The following is a 17,242-nucleotide window of genomic DNA, read 5'->3' on the forward strand; positions in this document are numbered from 1 at the left end:
GATACTGTGCTGGTGCCTCATAGTCAGGAGCTCAGTGAACCCTAACTTAACCCTGTGAGGTAGACACTTAGCCCATTCTACAGATGAGGCAACCGAGGCTCACAGATCATAAGATCCTTGAGGGCAGGGATTACATCTACCTTGTTCACCATTGTAGCCCCAAGCATGTAACACGGTGTCTGGCTCAATAAACACTTGTCAAATAAGAGAAGGAACTTGTATAAGATCACACAGCCAGTGGGCGGCACAGCTGGGACTGAAGGCCAGGTGGCCTGACCCAAGGCCCCGGCTCTTCACTGCTATGGTCCCACCAGGACCTCTTGGGGAGTGCGTACCTGCAAACCCTGAGCCGCAGCTGGTGATGATATCAAGCAAGGCATCCGGCAGGAAGCCGGCGGCAGCAAAATGCTCCAGGAAGATGTCCCCTTGCCTCTTGGACAGCTTGCTGCCATCCCTGTTGAGGAGCAGGGGCAGGTGGGCAAAGCGCGGGGGCTGCCAGCCCAGGGCCTGGTAGAGAAGCAGATGCTTGGAGGTGGAGACCAGCCACTCGGAGCCCCGCAGCACGTGGCTGATGCCCATGTGGTGGTCGTCCACCACGCAGGCCAGGTGGTAGGTGGGGAAGCCATCGCTCTTCAGGATGACTGGGTCCCCCTCCACACTGGCCACCTCATGCCGATTCCAGCCGTACACCAAGTCCTGGAAGGCTGGCGCCTCCCCCTCCAGGTGGAAGCGGATGGCAGGCTTGGGGTCCTTGGCCAGCTTCTGGGCCACCTGCGCCTCGCTCAGGCTCCGGCACCGATTATCATACCTGTTGGGAAGCAGAGCAGCACAGTAACTAAGGGTTACTAAGAGTACTGGTGACGGGCGTGAGCCCTACCTTTGCCTCTGATAACTGTATGACCTTGGGCAAGTCATTTACCTCTTACAGCTGTCTCCTCAGTCTTGAATGGGGATAATAAGGTTATTGTGTGGGAGAACTAAGTGAGATAACATAGCACAGCAGTCACAAGCCTGTTTCCCTTCTTCCTTGCTACTGAGGAAACGTCAAATGTCACCCAAGGGGGTGAATCATGACTGGTTTTGCCAAGCATGCAATCTCATTCCCCTAAAGCACTGACCCATCACTGAGATTCGAAAAAAACTATGCTTGTGGGGTAGTGGAGGATGAAGGTTCTGGGAAAGATTTTCTCTCTAAGTGAGAGGAGAGCGAGCCACAGGGTGCTGCAGCCACTTGGAACTGATAGGGGAGGCGGGAGGCAAGGGAGGCAGAAACAGGCCAAAATAGAGTCCCGCCTTCTCAAAGCTGCTGGCTTCATCCTGGAGTCACCCACCTGCAGACTTCTGCAGAAGGAGAAGATGAATGTCTATGTGGTTTATGCTTTGGCTACTCAAAGTGTGATCTGTGGACCTCCAGCGTCAGCCTCACCTGGGAGCTTGTCAGGAATGCAGCATCTCAGGACCTGCTGGACCCACCCTGGACCTGCTAAATCAGAAGCTGCCCGTTAACTAGACCCTCAGGTGATTCTTCTGCACATTAAAGTATGAGAAGCTCTGGTTTGTCCCTTTTAAACAGAGTATTTGTTACTTGCTCCCAAAAGCGTCCTAACTGATACACAAATATAACACTTGTAAGTACCATCCTTGACACTGAGCTAAATGTTCAATCATAAATGGCTGTATGGGACTTCCCTGGTGGCGCAGTGGTTAAGAATCCACCTGCCAATGCAGGGGACACGGGTTCGAGCCCCGGTCCGGGAAGATCCCACATGCTGCGGAGCGACTAAGCCCGTGCGCCACAACTACTGAGCCTGCGCTCTAGAGCCTGCGAGGCACAACTAGTGAGCCCGTGTGCCGCAACTACTGGAGCCCACGCGCCTAGAGCCCGTGGTCCGCAACAAGAGAAGCCACCGCAATGAGAAGCCTGCGCACCACAATGAAGAGTAGCCCCCGCTCGCCACAACTAGAGAAAGCCCGCACGCAGCAAAGAAGACCCAATGCAGCCAAAAATAAATAAATAAATTTATAAAAATAAATAAATGTATAAAATAAATAAATAAATAAATGGCTGTATGGATCCAGGATAGGGCATGATTGTAATTTTAAAAAATAATCTTGAAGATGGCGGAAGAGTAAGACGCGGAGATCACCCTCCTCCCCACAGATACATGAGAAATACATCTACACGTGGAACTGCTCCTACAGAACACCCACTGAACGCTGGCAGAAGACGTCAGACCTCCCAAAAGGCAAGAACATCCCCACGTACTTGGGTAGGGCAAAAGAAAAAAGAAATAACAGAGACAAAAGAATAGGGACGGGACCTGCACCAGTGGGAGGGAGCTGTGAAGGAGGAAAGGTTTCCACACACTAGGAAGCCCCTTCGTGGGCAGAGACTGCGGGTAGCAGAGGGGGGAAGCTTCGGAGCCACGGAGGAGAGCGCACCCACATTGGTGCGGAGGGCAAAGCGGAGATTCCCGCACAGAGGAGCGGTGCCGACCAGCACTCACCAGCCCGAGAGGCTTGTCTGCTCAGCCGCCGGGGCGGGCGGGGCCTGGGAGCTGGGGCTCGGGCTTCGGTGCTAGCCGGGAGGGAGTCCGGGAAAAAGACTGCAGCTGCCGAAGAGGCAAGAGACTTTTTCTTGCCTCTTTGTTTCGCGGCGCGCAAGGAGAGGGGATTCAGAGCGCCGCCTAAACGAGCTCCAGAGACGGGCGCGAGCCGCGGCTATCAGCGCGGACCCCAGAGACGGGCGTGAGCCGCGGTTATCAGCGCGGACCCCAGAGACGGGCATGAGACGCTAAGGCTGCTGCTGCCGCCACCAAAAAGCCTGTGGGCGAACACAGGTCATTCTCCACACCGCCCCTCCCGGGAGCCTGTGCAGCCTGCCACGGCCAGGCTCCCGTAATCTGGGGACAACTTCCCCGGGAGAGCCACGGCGCGCCTCAGGCTGCTGCAACGTCACGCTGGCTTCTGCCGCCGCAGGCTCGCCCCGCCTCCTCCGTACCGCTCCCTCCCCCTGGCCTGACTGAGCCAGAGCCCCCGAATCAGCTGCTCCTTTAACCCCGTTCTGTCTGGGCGGGGAACAGATGCCCTCAGGCGACCTACATGCAGAGGCGGGTCCAAATCCAAAGCTGAACCCCGGGAGCTGTACGAACAAAGAAGAGAAAGGGAAATCTCTCCCAGCAGCCTCAGAAGCAGCGGATTAAAGCTCCACAAACAACTTGATGTGCCTGCATCTGTTGAATACCTGAATAGACAATGAATCATCCCAAATTTAGGAGGTGGACTTTGGGAGCAGGATATATTAACTTTTCCCCTTTTCCTTTTTTTGTGAGTGTATATGTGTATGCTTCTGGGTGAGATTTTGTCTGTATAGCTTTGCTCTCACCGTTAGTCCTAGGGTTAGGTCCGTCCGTTTTTTTTTGTTTGTTTGTTTTGTTTTTTTTTTACTTAAAAAAAATTTTTTCCCTAATAAATGTTTTCTTAATAATTTTTTCCTTATTTTCTATTTTTAAAAAATTTAAAAAAATATTTTTAATAAGTTTTTTCATATTTTTTATTTTAAAAAATTAAAAAAATTTTTTTTCTTAATAAATTTTTTCTTAATAATTTTTTTCTTATTTTTAGTATAAAAAATTAATAAATCTATTTTTAAAAATTAAAAAAAAATTTTTTTCTTAATAAATTTATTCTTAATAATTTTTTTTTCTTTTTTTTATTATAATTGCTTTATTTTATTTTATTTTATCCTCTTTCTTTCTTTCTTTCCATTTTTTTCTCCCTTTTATTCTGAGCCGTGTGGATGAAAGGCTCTTGGTGCTCCAGCCAGGCATCAGGGCTGTGCCTCTGAGGTGGGAGAGCCAACTTCAGGACACTGGTCCACAAGAGACCTCCCAGCTCCACGTAATACCAAACAGCGAAAATCTCTCAGAGATCTCCATCTCACCATCAAGACCCAGCTTCACTCAACGACCAGCAAGCTACAGTGCTGGACACCCTATGCCAAACAACTAGCAAGACAGGAACACAGCCCCATCCATTAACAGAGAGGCTGCCTAAAATCATAATAAGGCCACAGACACCCCAAAACACACCACCAGACGTGGACGAGCCCACCAGAAAGACAACATCCAGCCTCATCCACCAGAACACAGGCACTAGTTCCCTCCACCAGGAAACCTACACAACCCACTGAACCAACCTTAGCCACTGGGGACAGATACCAAAAACAACGGGAACTACGAACCTGCAGCCTGTGAAAAGGAGACCCCAAACACAGTAAGATAAGCAAAATGAGAAGACAGAAAAACACACAGCAGATGAAGGAGCAGGGTCAAAACACACCAGACCTAACAAATGAAGAGGAAATAGGCAGTCTACCTGAAAAAGAATTCAGAATAATGATAGTAAGGATGATCCAAAATCTTGGAAATAGAATAGACAAAATGCAAGAAACATTTAACAAGGACGTAGAAGAACTAAAGAGGAACCAAGCAACGATGAAAAGCACAATAAATGAAATTTAAAATACTCTAGATGGGATCAATAGCAGAATAACTGAGGCAGAAGAACGGATAAGTGACCTGGAAGATAAAATGGTGGAAATAACTACTGCAGAGCAGGATAAAGAAAAAAGAATGAAAAGAACTGAGGACAGTCTCAGAGACCTCTGGGACAACATTAAACGCACCAACATTCGAATTATAGGGGTCCCAGAAGAAGAAGAGAAAAAGAAAGGGACTGAGAAAATATTTGAAGAGATTATAGTTGAAAACTTCCCGAATATGGGAAAGGAAATAGTTAATCAAGTCCTGGAAGCACAGAGAGTCCCATACAGGATAAATCCAAAGAGAAACACACCAAGACACATATTAATCAAACTATCAAAAATTAAATATAAAGAAAACATATTAAAAGCAGCAAGGGAAAAACAACAAATAACACACAAGGGCATCCCCATAAGGTTAACAGCTGATCTTTCAGCAGAAACTCTGCAAGCCAGAAGGGAGTGGCAGGATATACTTAAAGTGATGAAGGAGAAAAACCTACAACCAAGATTACTCTACCCAGCAAGGATCTCATTCAGATTTGATGGAGAAATTAAAACCTTTACAGACAAGCAAAAGCTGAGAGAGTTCAGCAACACCAAACCAGCTTTACAACAAATGCTAAAGGAACTTCTCTAGGCAAGAAACACAAGAGAAGGAAAACACCTACAATAACAAGCCCAAAACATTTAAGAAAATGGGAATAGGAACATACATATCGATAATTACCTTAAATGTAAATGGATTCAATGCTCCCACCAAAAGACACAGACTGGCTGAATGGATACAAAAACAAGACCCATATATATGCTGTCTACAAGAGACCCACTTCAGACCTAGAGACACATACAGACTGAAAGTGAGGGGATGGAAAAAGATATTCCATGCAAATGGAAATCAAAAGAAAGCTGGAGTAGCAATTCTCATATCAGACAAAATAGACTTTAAAATAAAGACTATTACAAGAGACAAAGAAGGACACTATATAATGATCAAGGGATCGATCCAAGAGGAAGGTATAACAATTGTAAATATTTATGCACCCAACATAGGAGCACCTCAATACATAAGGCAAATACTAACAGCCATAAAAGGGGAAATCGACAGCAACACAATCATAGTAGGGGACTTTAACACCCCACTTTCACCAATGGACAGATCATCCAAAATGAAAATAAATAAGGAAACACAAGCTTTAAATGATACATTAAACAAGATGGACTTAATTGATATCTATAGGACATTCCACCCAAAAACAACAGAATACACTTTCTTCTCAAGTGCTCATGGAACATTCTCCAGGATAGATCATATCCTGGGTCACAAATCAAGCCTTGGTAAATTTAAAAAAATTGAAATCGTATCAAGTATCTTTTCCGACCACAACACTATGAGACTAGATATCAATTACAGGAAAAGAGACGTAAAAAATACAAACACATGGAGGCTACACAATACACTACTTAATAACGAAGTGATCACTGAAGAAATCAAAGGGGAAATCAAAAAATACCCAGAAACAAATGACAATGGAGACAGGACGATCCAAAACCTATGGGATGCAGCAAAAGCAGTTCTAAGAGGGAAGTTTATAGCAATACAAGCCTACATCAAGAAACAGGAAACATCTCGAATAAACAACCTAACCTTGCACCTAAAGCAATTAGAGAAAGAAGAACAAAAAAACCCCAAAGCTAGCAGAAGGAAAGAAATCATAAAGATCAGATCAGAAATAAATGAAAAAGAAATGAAGGAAACAATAGCAAAAATCAATGAAACTAAAAGCTGGTTCCTTGAGAAGATAAACAAAATTGATAAACCATTAGCCAGACTCATCAAGAGAAAAAGGGAGAAGACTCAAATTAATAGAATTAGAAATGAAAAAGGAGAAGTAACCACTGACACTGCAGAAATACAAAGGATCATGAGAGATTACTACAAGCAACTCTATGCCAATAAAATGGACAACCTGGAAGAAATGGACAGATTCTTAGAAATGCACAACCTGCCAAGACTGAACCAGGAAGAAATAGAAAATATGAACAGACCAATCACAAGCACTGAAATTGAAACTGTGATTAAAAATCTTCCAACACACAAAAGCCCAGGACCAGATGGCTTCACAGGCGAATTCTATCAAACATTTAGAGAAGAGCTAACACCTATCCTTCTCAAACTCTTCCAAAATATTGCAGAGGGAGGAACACTCCCAAACTCATTCTACGAGGCCACCATCACCCTGATACCAAAACCAGACAAAGATGTCACAAAGAAAGAAAACTACAGGCCAATATCACTGATGAACATAGATGCAAAAATCCTCAACAAAATACTAGCAAACAGAATCCAACAGCACATTAAAAGGATTATACACCATGATCAAGTGGGGTTTATTCCAGGAATGCAAGGATTCTTCAATATACGCAAATCAATCAACGTGATACATCATGTTAACAAATTGAAGGAGAAAAACCATATGATCATCTCAATAGATGCAGAGAAAGATTTCGACAAAATTCAACACCCATTTATGATAAAAGTCCTGCAGAAAGTAGGCATAGAGGGAACTTTCCTCAACATAATAAAGGCCGTATATGACAAACCCACAGCCAACATTGTCCTCAATGGTGAAAAACTGAAACCATTTCCACTAAGATCAGGAACAAGACAAGGTTGCCCACTCTCACCACTATTATTCAACATAGTTTTGGAAGTGTTAGCCACAGCAATCAGAGAAGAAAAAGAAATAAAAGGAATCCAAATCGGAAAAGAAGAAGTAAAGCTGTCACTGTTTGCAGATGACATGATACTATACATAGAGAATCCAAAAGATGCTACCAGAAAACTACTAGAGCTAATCAATGAATTTGGTAAAGTAGCAGGATACAAAATTAATGCACAGAAATCTCTTGCATTCCTGTATACTAATGATGAACAATCTGAAAGTGAAATTAAGAAAACACTCCCGTTTACCATTGCAACAAAAAGAATAAAATATCTAGGAATAAACCTACCTAAGGAGACAAAAGACCTGTATGCAGAAAATTATAGGACACTGATGAAAGAAATTAAAGATGATACAAATAGATGGAGAGATATACCATGTTCTTGGATTGGAAGAATCAACATTGTGAAAATGACTCTGCTACCCAAAGCAATCTACAGATTCAATGCAATCCCTATCAAACTACCACTGGCATTTTTCACAGAACTAGAACAAAAAATTTCACAATTTGTATGGAAACACAAAAGACCCCGAATAGCCAAAGCAATCTTGAGAACGAAAAATGGAGCTGGAGGAATCAGGCTCCCTGACTTCAGACTATATTACAAAGCTACAGTAATCAAGACAGTTTGGTACTGGCACAAAAACAGAAATATAGATCAATGGAACAGGATAGAAAGCCCAGAGATAAGCCCACGCACATATGGTCACCTTATCTTTCATAAAGGAGGCAAGCATATACAGTGGAGAAAAGACAGCCTCTTCAATAAGTGGTGCTGGTAAAATTGGACAGGTACATGTAAAAGTATGAAATTAGAACACTCCCTGACACCATACACAAAAATAAACTCAAAATGGATTAAAGACCTAAGTGTAAGGCCAGACACTATCAAACTCTTAGAGGAAAACATAGGCAGAACACCCTATGACATAAATCACAGCAAGATCCTTTTTGACCCAGGTCCTAGAGAAATGGAAATAAAAACACAAATAAACACATGGGACCTAATGAAACTTAAAAGCTTTTGCACAGCAAAGGAAACCATAAACAAGACCAAAAGACAACCCTCAGAATGGGAGAAAATATTTGCAAATGAAGCAACTGACAAAGGATTAATCTCCAAGATTTACAAGCAGCTCATGCAGCTCAATAACAAAAAAACGAACAACCCAATCCAAAAATGGGCAGAAGACCTAAATAGACATTTCTCCAAAGAAGATATACAGATTGCCAACAGACACATGAAAGAATGCTCAACATCATTAATCATTAGAGAAATGCAAATCAAAACTACAATGAGGTATCACCTCACACCGGTCAGAATGGCCATCATCAAAAAATCTAGAAACAATAAATGCTGGAGAGGGTGTGGAGAAAAGGGAACCCTCTTGCACTGTTGGTGGGAATGTAAATTGATACAGCCACTATGGAGAACAGTATGGAGGTTCCTTAAAAAACTAAAAATAGAACTACCATACGACCCAGCAATCCCACTACTGGGCATATACCCTGAGAAAACCATAATTCAGAAAGAGTCATGTACCAAAATATTCATTGCAGCTCTGTTTACCATAGCCAGGACATGGAAGCAACCTAGGTGTCCATCATCGGATGAATGGATAAAGAAGATGTGGCACATATATACAATGGAATATTACTCAGCCATAAAAAGAAATGAAATGGAGGTGTTTGTAATGAGGTGGATGGAGTTAGAGTCTGTCATACAGAGTGAAGTAAGTCAGAAAGAGAAAAACAAATACAGTATGCTAACACATATATATGGAATCTAAGGGAAAAAAAAAAAGGTCATGAAGAACCTAGTGGCAAGATGGGAATAAAGACACAGACCTACTAGAGAATGGACTTGAGGATATGGGGAGGGGGAGGGGTGAGATGTGACAGGGTGAGAGAGTGTCATGGACATATATACACTACCAAATGTAAAATAGATAGCTAGTGGGAAGCAGCCGCATAGCACAGGGAGATCAGCTCGGTGCTTTGTGACCACCTAGAGGGGTGGGATAGGGAGGGTGGGAGGGAGGGAGATGCAAGAGGGAAGAGATATGGGAACATATGTATATGTATAACTGATTCACTTTGTTATAAAGCAGAAGCTAACACACCATTGTAAAGCAATTATACTTCAATAAAGATGTTTAAAAAATAAAAAAATAAAAAAAATAATCTTCTGTCAATGGGCAAGTAGACCGTTTATGATTAAAAAAGCAATGCTGCAGCGGATGGCGTGACCTTGTACGAACATCCAAGCCCTTGTCCACAAACAGTTCACTGAACCTGGAACTTGAGTGTTATGATGCTGATGGGAGTACAAGCTAGTAGAGGGCCACTAGACAGTTATCTATCAAAGCTGTAAATTGACCTGCAATTCCAAATCTAGGGAGGTAATCCAACGAACACATTGCACATGTGCCAAATGATGTACGTCAACATTATTCATCACCACTCTCTTTTTTTAGTAACAAAAGATTAGAGGTAACATAAATGTTCATTAGAAAGGAACTTATCAAGTGAGTGATGATACAGCCCTGTGATGCAATACTATGCAAGCAGAGGAAAATTTATGGACTCATACAGACTGATCCTCAAGACAGTAAGTGGGATCTGTAAACTGCATGACACGTATCTTGTGGGCTACCATTTGAGTGGGGAAGAAGAGAACCAATACGCGTTCCTCAATGTATGCACTGCATGTCTCTGGAGGAGAGATAAGAAAGTTCTAACACCAATTGTCTCTGGAGAGGGAATCAGCGAGCGAGAGCTAGGGTTGGGAGAAATCTTTGCACATACATCTTTCTGGACATGAGACAACTTTTACTGACTCAAAATAAGAAATAATTTAAATGACTTTACATGCCTGAGGCCCAATGCGGCAGGCAGAGCTGACACAGCCCCAGTGATCCCCGCCTCATGGTGTTTTTCCCGTGTCCTCCCCGCCCTTGAGCGTGGGCTGGACCTAGTGACTTCCTTCTGATGCACAGAGCACGACACAGCCATGAGATGTCACTTCCCCGATTAGGTTATGCAGAAGCTGCAGCTTCCACCTTCCTCGCTCTCCCCTGCCTTCTCCCTGGCTCGCCCTGAGGAAGGCCAGCTGCCAAGCTGTGAGCTGCCCTGTGGAGAGGCCCACATGGCCAGGAACACATGCCTCCAGGCAACAGCCTCGGAGAGGGATGGAGGCAGATCCTTTGAGGGTCCAGCCTCGAGGTAACTGCAAGCCTGGCCAAGACCTTGATGCAGCTTTGAGAGCAACCCTGAGCCAAAGGGGCCAGCTAAGCTGTGCCCAAACCTGACCCGCAGAAACCCTGAGATAAGCCAGTTGGGGATAATCTGTTACACAGCAAGAGCTAACGAACACATCCACCCCTGGGGAGGCACCCGTGACAGGCTGGGGCTCTCACCGGGGTGTCTGGCGGTTCCTTAGGGCCTCCCTCTTCAGGAGCTCCAGCCGCTGGGGTGAGCAGAAACACGGGTACGCAGCGCCGCTCTTCAGCAGAGCTTCAGTGGCCTGGGCGTAGAGCGCAAGTCGTTGAGACTGTAGGTAGGGCCCTGCAGGACCTCCCCGGCGGGGGCTCTCGTCAGGGGGGATGCCTACAACACAGGCCGAGAATAATCACCAAACAGTAATAACTACGACGCACAAGACACTGGTTCCCAGGCACTGTTATAAGCGCTTTACACATATAGCAAAGCTTCTAACCCTCATGACAATCCATGCGGCTGTTACTCTTATGATTTCCCTTTTCCAGATGAAGAGTTAAAGCACAGAGAGGTTAACGCTCAAGGTCATGTGGCTGGTGGATAAGGAGTCGGATGGAGGTGCACTGGCTCCACGGTCCATGCCCTTACAGGCACGTCCTCTCCCTCCATCCTCGCCCCGGGGAGGGAGAAGCCAGCCCAGGCCTGGAACAGTGGACTTGGGAGAAGAAGCGTGGTTCAGGGACAGCCCACTCAGCCCGGCTGGACTCCTGGCTCTGCCCCTGACTGGCTGTCACAAGGGATAGTGCCATGCACCTTCCAGGCTGCTTTTATGTTTTGTGATCGCTGTTAAAGCTCAAAACCACCCCACCCAGTAGGTGCCGTTATTACCCCCATTCAGTAAGGAGGACATGGGGGCATAGAGGGGCTGTGTTACGTCACCTGGCCAAGGACCAAAGCCAGGCTAGCTGGCCCCAAGTCCACACTCTTAACCACTTGGTGGACTGCCTCCTGCATTCCTTAGCCTTTCTAAGCCTCGGTTTCCTTCTCTGAAAAGTGGAGCTGAGAGTCTACTGTGCAGAGTGACCGAGACGTAAACGCACCAGTGCTTACACAGTGCTTAGCGCAACGGCTTCATGTAGAACAGCTGCAACATATGCTGTTAGATTAAATGTGACCTATTATAAGCGAAACCGCCAACCCCAGGTTCGGTTTCCTCAGGTCACAAAGGACAGATTTAACTTATAAACGCTTCCGGGAGAGGCAGGGTGGACACAGAAGAGCTGGATGATGGCGTTTCTGCCCTGAAATGGCTTTCAAACGAATCAGGAAGATGAGGACAGGGCTAACCCTGCACACCCGACGTCACACAAACTCTGGAGGCTGAGGGGCCTGGGTGCAAAGGCACTGGCCAGCTCTGAGGCCAGGCAAGACACCTATCAGAGCCTCCACTTCCTCCTTTACAAAAGAAGGAAACAAACATTTACTTTCTCCCGAGGGTCATCACGAGGTTCGAACGGGACGGCCTACGGGAAGGGTTCGGCGCCTTGCGTGGCACGTCTCAGTGCTCAGTAGGTCCTGGCTGTGACCATCGTTGGTACTGTTGGTATTGGTATTTCTTCATTTCTCAGAGAAGGGGGATTGGGTTAGGTGCATCTGGGGTTCCTTCCTGATCTACCCTTAACGTGTCCAGCATTTGGAATGCTCCAGGGTTTAAGAGAGACTCCACTAGGAAAACTGAAAACAGATTCACATAAAAAATAGTATGTAAATGTTCATACCAGTTTTATTCATCATAACCAAAAAGTAGAAACAATCCAAATGCCCAATCACTGACGAATGGATAAGTAAAAGGTGGTATTTCCATACGATGAATATTGTTTGGTCATAAACGGGAAAGAAGAACCGATTCATGCTACAACATACACGAACCTTATGCTAAGTATAAGCCAGACATAAAATGAAATGTCCCAAATAGGCAAACCACAGAGACAGAAAGTAGGTTAGTGATTGCCAGGGGCAGGAGGGAAGGAGGAATAGGGAGTGCCTGGTTCAGGGTTCTGTTTTGGGGTGATGGAAATGTTCTGGAATTAGAGAGTGGTGGTGGATATACAACTCAGTGAATATACTAAAGACCCCTTTGAAATGGTAAATTTCATTCTATGTAAATTACATACCGATGCCCAAAGCAAGAAGCTCCAGAACTCAGCCACCTGGGGTGTGGATCCCTGCCCTCTGCCTCACCAGAAGGCTCACACCGCTGTGCCGAGCTGGGGGCTCCACGGGGCAGGACGCACCAGGCAGTCTTGCTCATCACGGTCCCCTCGTGCCTAGCACGGTGTGGCAGGTGCTCCACGCCACGTGGCCAGTCATGGGCTCCTGCCAACCTCCCTGTCCTCACGTCTCCAGGTCCTCTGCTTACCTCACCGTGCTTGGGCCACACTGGCTTCCTTGCTGCTCCTCAAATACACCCAGCACTAAGCTTCCGCAGGGCCTTTGCATCTGCTATTCCCACTGCTTTGAGCACTCTCCCCCTAGGTAACCACGGGGCCGGCCCCTCACTTTGTGCAACTCTCTGCTCTACCGTCCCCTCCCTGGGGAAGTCCCCCACCCCATCTCCAAGACCTGCGCCCTGCTGGTTCCCTCGCCTGCTACCCTTCTCTCCACATCACTTATCATCATTTAATATTGTAGTAAGAATGAATTCACCTTTTATCTGTCTTCCCCTACTTACTGAGTGCAGGGTCTTGGTTCGATGCTTGAACACTACCACTACCTGGACCACAGTAAGTGAGGTTGGTGCATGAATTCTTTTATTCAACTAATCTCAACTGAGTTTCTGCTACAACCTTCTGCAGTAGAGGACAGAAATGAAATCAGTTTTTGCCCTTCAGGAACCCAGAATTTAGTTAATGATCTACCTGAGACTAGAATACACATCTCAAGACAGTCTTGGTGTTTTTGGCATTTTCCCTCGGCGAGCTTAAACAGTCATACCTGTTCCGACAGGAAGGCAGCTACTGACCTGGGAACACACAGACAGTCCTCCTTGTCCTCCCTGAGCTTAGCTGGCCTCAGGATTAAACTTCCCATAAAGACACTGACTTAAGAAGCTGCACGTGTTTTGTTTGGCTCATACAATGTGGTTTAAAAAAAAACAAAAAAAAATCTGAGCTCAGCGTTAACAATGGGAAGTAGTCATCAAAAACAAAAACAAAAAACCCCAGAGTTCCGGCTCCTCCCGGAAATCAGAAGATTTGACGAGCTGGGCCAGGATTCCCACATCAACAGGGCTGGCGCTTTCTCGGGCTTACCACACCCCTGGAGACTCCCGGTCCATCTTCCACTTGGCCTGTGTTTCCTGCCCGCTCCCAGTAGGAAGTGAGATTCTGAGATAAAAACAAGAATCTCAAAACAGCCTTGGAGCTTTTTATTCCCCGCCCCGGGAACTTCAGCATCTTTCCAGGTGGAACCTGCCACCCCAGGCAGCACAAATGTACTCATTCCTCCAGGGACTCCGCGTTCTCCACCCTGGGCCATGTGAGAAAACCTCCAGGCTCCTTTCCCTGCTCCCTGCTCCTTCCTGGGAGAAGGGGCCTCTCCCTGCCAGCCTCACCTGCCCACTCCAGCATGTCCTCTATATTCTCCACTGCCCCAGGCACAAGGCGGGTCTGATCCGTGTCCTCCAGCCTCAGGATGAAGCTCCCTCGGTGCTTCTTGGCAAAGATGTAGTTGTACAAGGCAGTGCGGAGGCCGCCCAGGTGCAAGAAGCCTGGCGGAAGAAGAGAACAGCTCAGACAAGATGGGGAAGACAAGGGGCAAGTAAGTTCTGCTTGTGACACAAGGTCTCAGGGAACATCAAAGTCTAAGAAATGGTGCTACCCTGTCCCATCTCCCCATCAGGCACCCAGGCAGGCAGGTTGCCACAGAAGAGGACTGGGCTGGTTGACTCATTTACCCTCATCCTGGAAGTGGAAGAACACTGAAGTTTTGGAGTATGTCACTGTGTAAAATGCCTCCAAATCTCCCCAACCGCACCCATCATTCTACTTTGACATTTGCCTTAAGGCCAAGTTTCACCCAAAGGAGAAGCAGACAGTTATTCAGTGAAGCCACATCACACGTGTACCTAACTTATGCAAATTCAATGAAGTCCTTGGGCAAAAAAAAAAAATTAATTACTAATTAAAAGTACTGTAAAATTACTTTTTACCCATACCCTCTATGCACTGTACGTGACTATCTACATCATACATTTTGAATTTTGTCTACTTGACACTTTAAGTGCTGGCTTTAGATACTAACCAAAAGTAATATTCGATGCCACTGTATTTCTCTTCACCCAAGTTTAAACTCTTAATATTTTACTTTTTCATCATTCCTGACTAAAAAGTTAAAGTGAACAGTTTTCCCAGGGCTGTCATTTCCCCCCTTACCCTTCCTTCTTTGGGCCAGGCTACGGCCCTGTCTCCACAATGAGCTTGTCTGCATCTCCAAGTACAGGAGGCAGCACGGGATAGGAAATGCTTCTCTTGAGTCAGGTAGACTCCAGCTCAACACTGATTATGTATGTGACCTTCAGCTAGTTACAAGGCCACCACAAAACCAGAGGTCCCCAAGATAGAGGACAGGGGTCCAGTAGTTGAAAGCAAGACCTTTTAGATCAAATAGACCTTGATTCAAATTCTGCTACCCCTTGGGCACTCTACTTGACTTTTGTGTGCGTCAATTTCTTAATTTGTTAGAGAGATTAACAACAAAAAATAGAAACCTTCCTTGCAAGGTTGCTGTGAGGCATAAATGCTGACCAGAGTACCCTATTAATTTTAGTTATTATAATGATCTACATTCTTCTATCTGTAGTCAACAGCCTTTCCAACATGGGTTTTTCCCACAGATCAGCAAGGAAAGGAGAATTAAAATCATCATAATGGAGCCTTCTGCTTATTAAGTGCTTTCCATGAGTACCAGTCCTTACCCAGTGCCTCAGTTGCATTAGCTCAAACCATGAGGCAGGTACTATTACCAGCCCTGTTTGACAGATGGTAAAACTCAGAGGTTCAGAGAGGTTAAATAATTTTCTCAAGCCATACAGATAGGAAGTGGCAAAGTCAGAAATTTGGGCCCAGACAATTCCAGGCCTTGGCACCCAAACCAGAGCTTGTCTGCAAACTGTTGGCAGTTCCCAACCAAGTTGACAGCAATTTGACAGAATAACTTTATATCTTTTGAATTCAATAAAAAGAAATAGTCTCATATTTTGTATGCTTTTACGAGTTTCCTTTTTCCACTAATTTCTTTATATTGATTTTATAAAAGTATTAGTCCATAATTGACTGGAAATCAGAAACCAGTCCTTTCACCAGGGGTGGTTTGATAAGCATGCTCTACACTATACTGCCTGCCGAGAAAGACCCCTGTCGCTCTGTGTAGCTGAGATCTTGCCACAAAGGTAGCTTTGTGACCCTGGAGTTCAGAATGAGAGGCATGCTTGGTGTGAAGAGGGCAAGCAGGTTGCCTTGGTGAGAAAAGAATTTGGGGAACTGGTGCGGAGGCCCTGACAAGATCGCCGCTAGGGTATACTATGGGCCCCTGCCTCACCCTCTGGTTTGCTAGGCTCCAACACTAATCACAGGGCCTTTGTACCTCCAATTTCCTCTGCCCAGAAGGTTCCTTCTATAGGTTTCACATACCTAGCTCCTTCTTGTTATCTGGTTCTCCGCTCATATGTCACCTCCTCAGCAAGGCATCCTTGAGCATCCTACCCAACCCCCAGTCCCCTACCCTGCTTCATTTTCCACATGACACACGTGACTGTTTAAAACTAGTTATTTTTTTTTTTTCTCACACACACTGTATTTTATTTTTACAAGAGATAAATAGACTGACACCAAGCATTGTACATGGATGACCACAACAAAAGCAACAATGATTGCAATTACCAAACATGAAACACACTCATACTATGTCATAATATTGACATTCAGTCCAGTAATCCTCCACTGCAACAGCTCCTTTACTTTGCAGTGAAAATTGATTTGTATATTCTTTGCCTCTGAGTTCTTGTGGGATTTTTTCTTTTTTTTAAATTCAACCAGAAAGTCACAAAAATTATACTCATCCTCATCAGTTCACTCAGTCCCATGTAATTAATTTTTTTTTTTTCCCATCTTGATCTTTTTAAAACTAGTTATTTTTATACGTGTTTGTTGCAGCCACTACAGTGTAGGCTTCTTGGGAGCGGGGGCCCTACTTTCTCCATGTCCACTGTATCCCAGCGCCTAGAACATTTTGTACTCAATACACACTTACTATATACACAAAAGAAAAAAGGGGCCCAAAGAAATGGTACAGTACAATAAACACGAAATTCCTGGCAATGCGAAAAACTTCCGCTCGTAAACCTATTTCTGCCTCTGTATAATGAGGCCGCACTGCCCGCCCAGTCTGACTCCACCGGAAGGGATTCGCTCGGAGCGTTCGGGGGGCGGGCAAGAGACGGTGGGCCTCGGCCTGCAGCGTCACGTCCGCCAAGGTTACCTGTGGGGCTGGGGGCGAACCGCACTCGCACCGCAGCCCCGGCATGAGTGTCCAGGCTGGCCTCGCGCCGTCCCAGGGGGCGGCCCAAGGCCGCCGGGTGCCTCCGGGGATGCAACAACCTCTTCAGGAGCACAGCCATGTGGAGTGGAATCGCACACGTGGGCTTCTCCGTGCATCACTTCCGGGACTCCTCCCAGCAAATCCGCTTCCGCCACA

General features: G+C 45.7%; 1 protein-coding gene across 1 annotated transcript in view; it reads right to left on the reverse strand.

The window, feature by feature from the left end:
* EARS2 (glutamyl-tRNA synthetase 2, mitochondrial) overlaps positions 1-17,173 on the reverse strand; it is a 28,327-nt gene extending 11,154 nt beyond the window's left edge. Inside the window, exons 1-4 of the mRNA XM_061208221.1 lie at positions 17,027-17,173; positions 14,103-14,258; positions 10,690-10,879; positions 336-808 (exon numbers count right to left, since the gene is read on the reverse strand). Coding sequence (XP_061064204.1) covers positions 336-808; positions 10,690-10,879; positions 14,103-14,258; positions 17,027-17,165 — 958 coding nt within the window. The 5' untranslated portion in view covers positions 17,166-17,173. The remainder of the gene's footprint in view (positions 1-335; positions 809-10,689; positions 10,880-14,102; positions 14,259-17,026) is intronic.
* Between the last annotated feature and the right edge of the window lie 69 nt (positions 17,174-17,242).

Source organism: Eubalaena glacialis, chromosome 13 (genome assembly GCF_028564815.1).
Source record: "Eubalaena glacialis isolate mEubGla1 chromosome 13, mEubGla1.1.hap2.+ XY, whole genome shotgun sequence".
NCBI lineage: Eukaryota > Metazoa > Chordata > Mammalia > Artiodactyla > Balaenidae > Eubalaena > Eubalaena glacialis.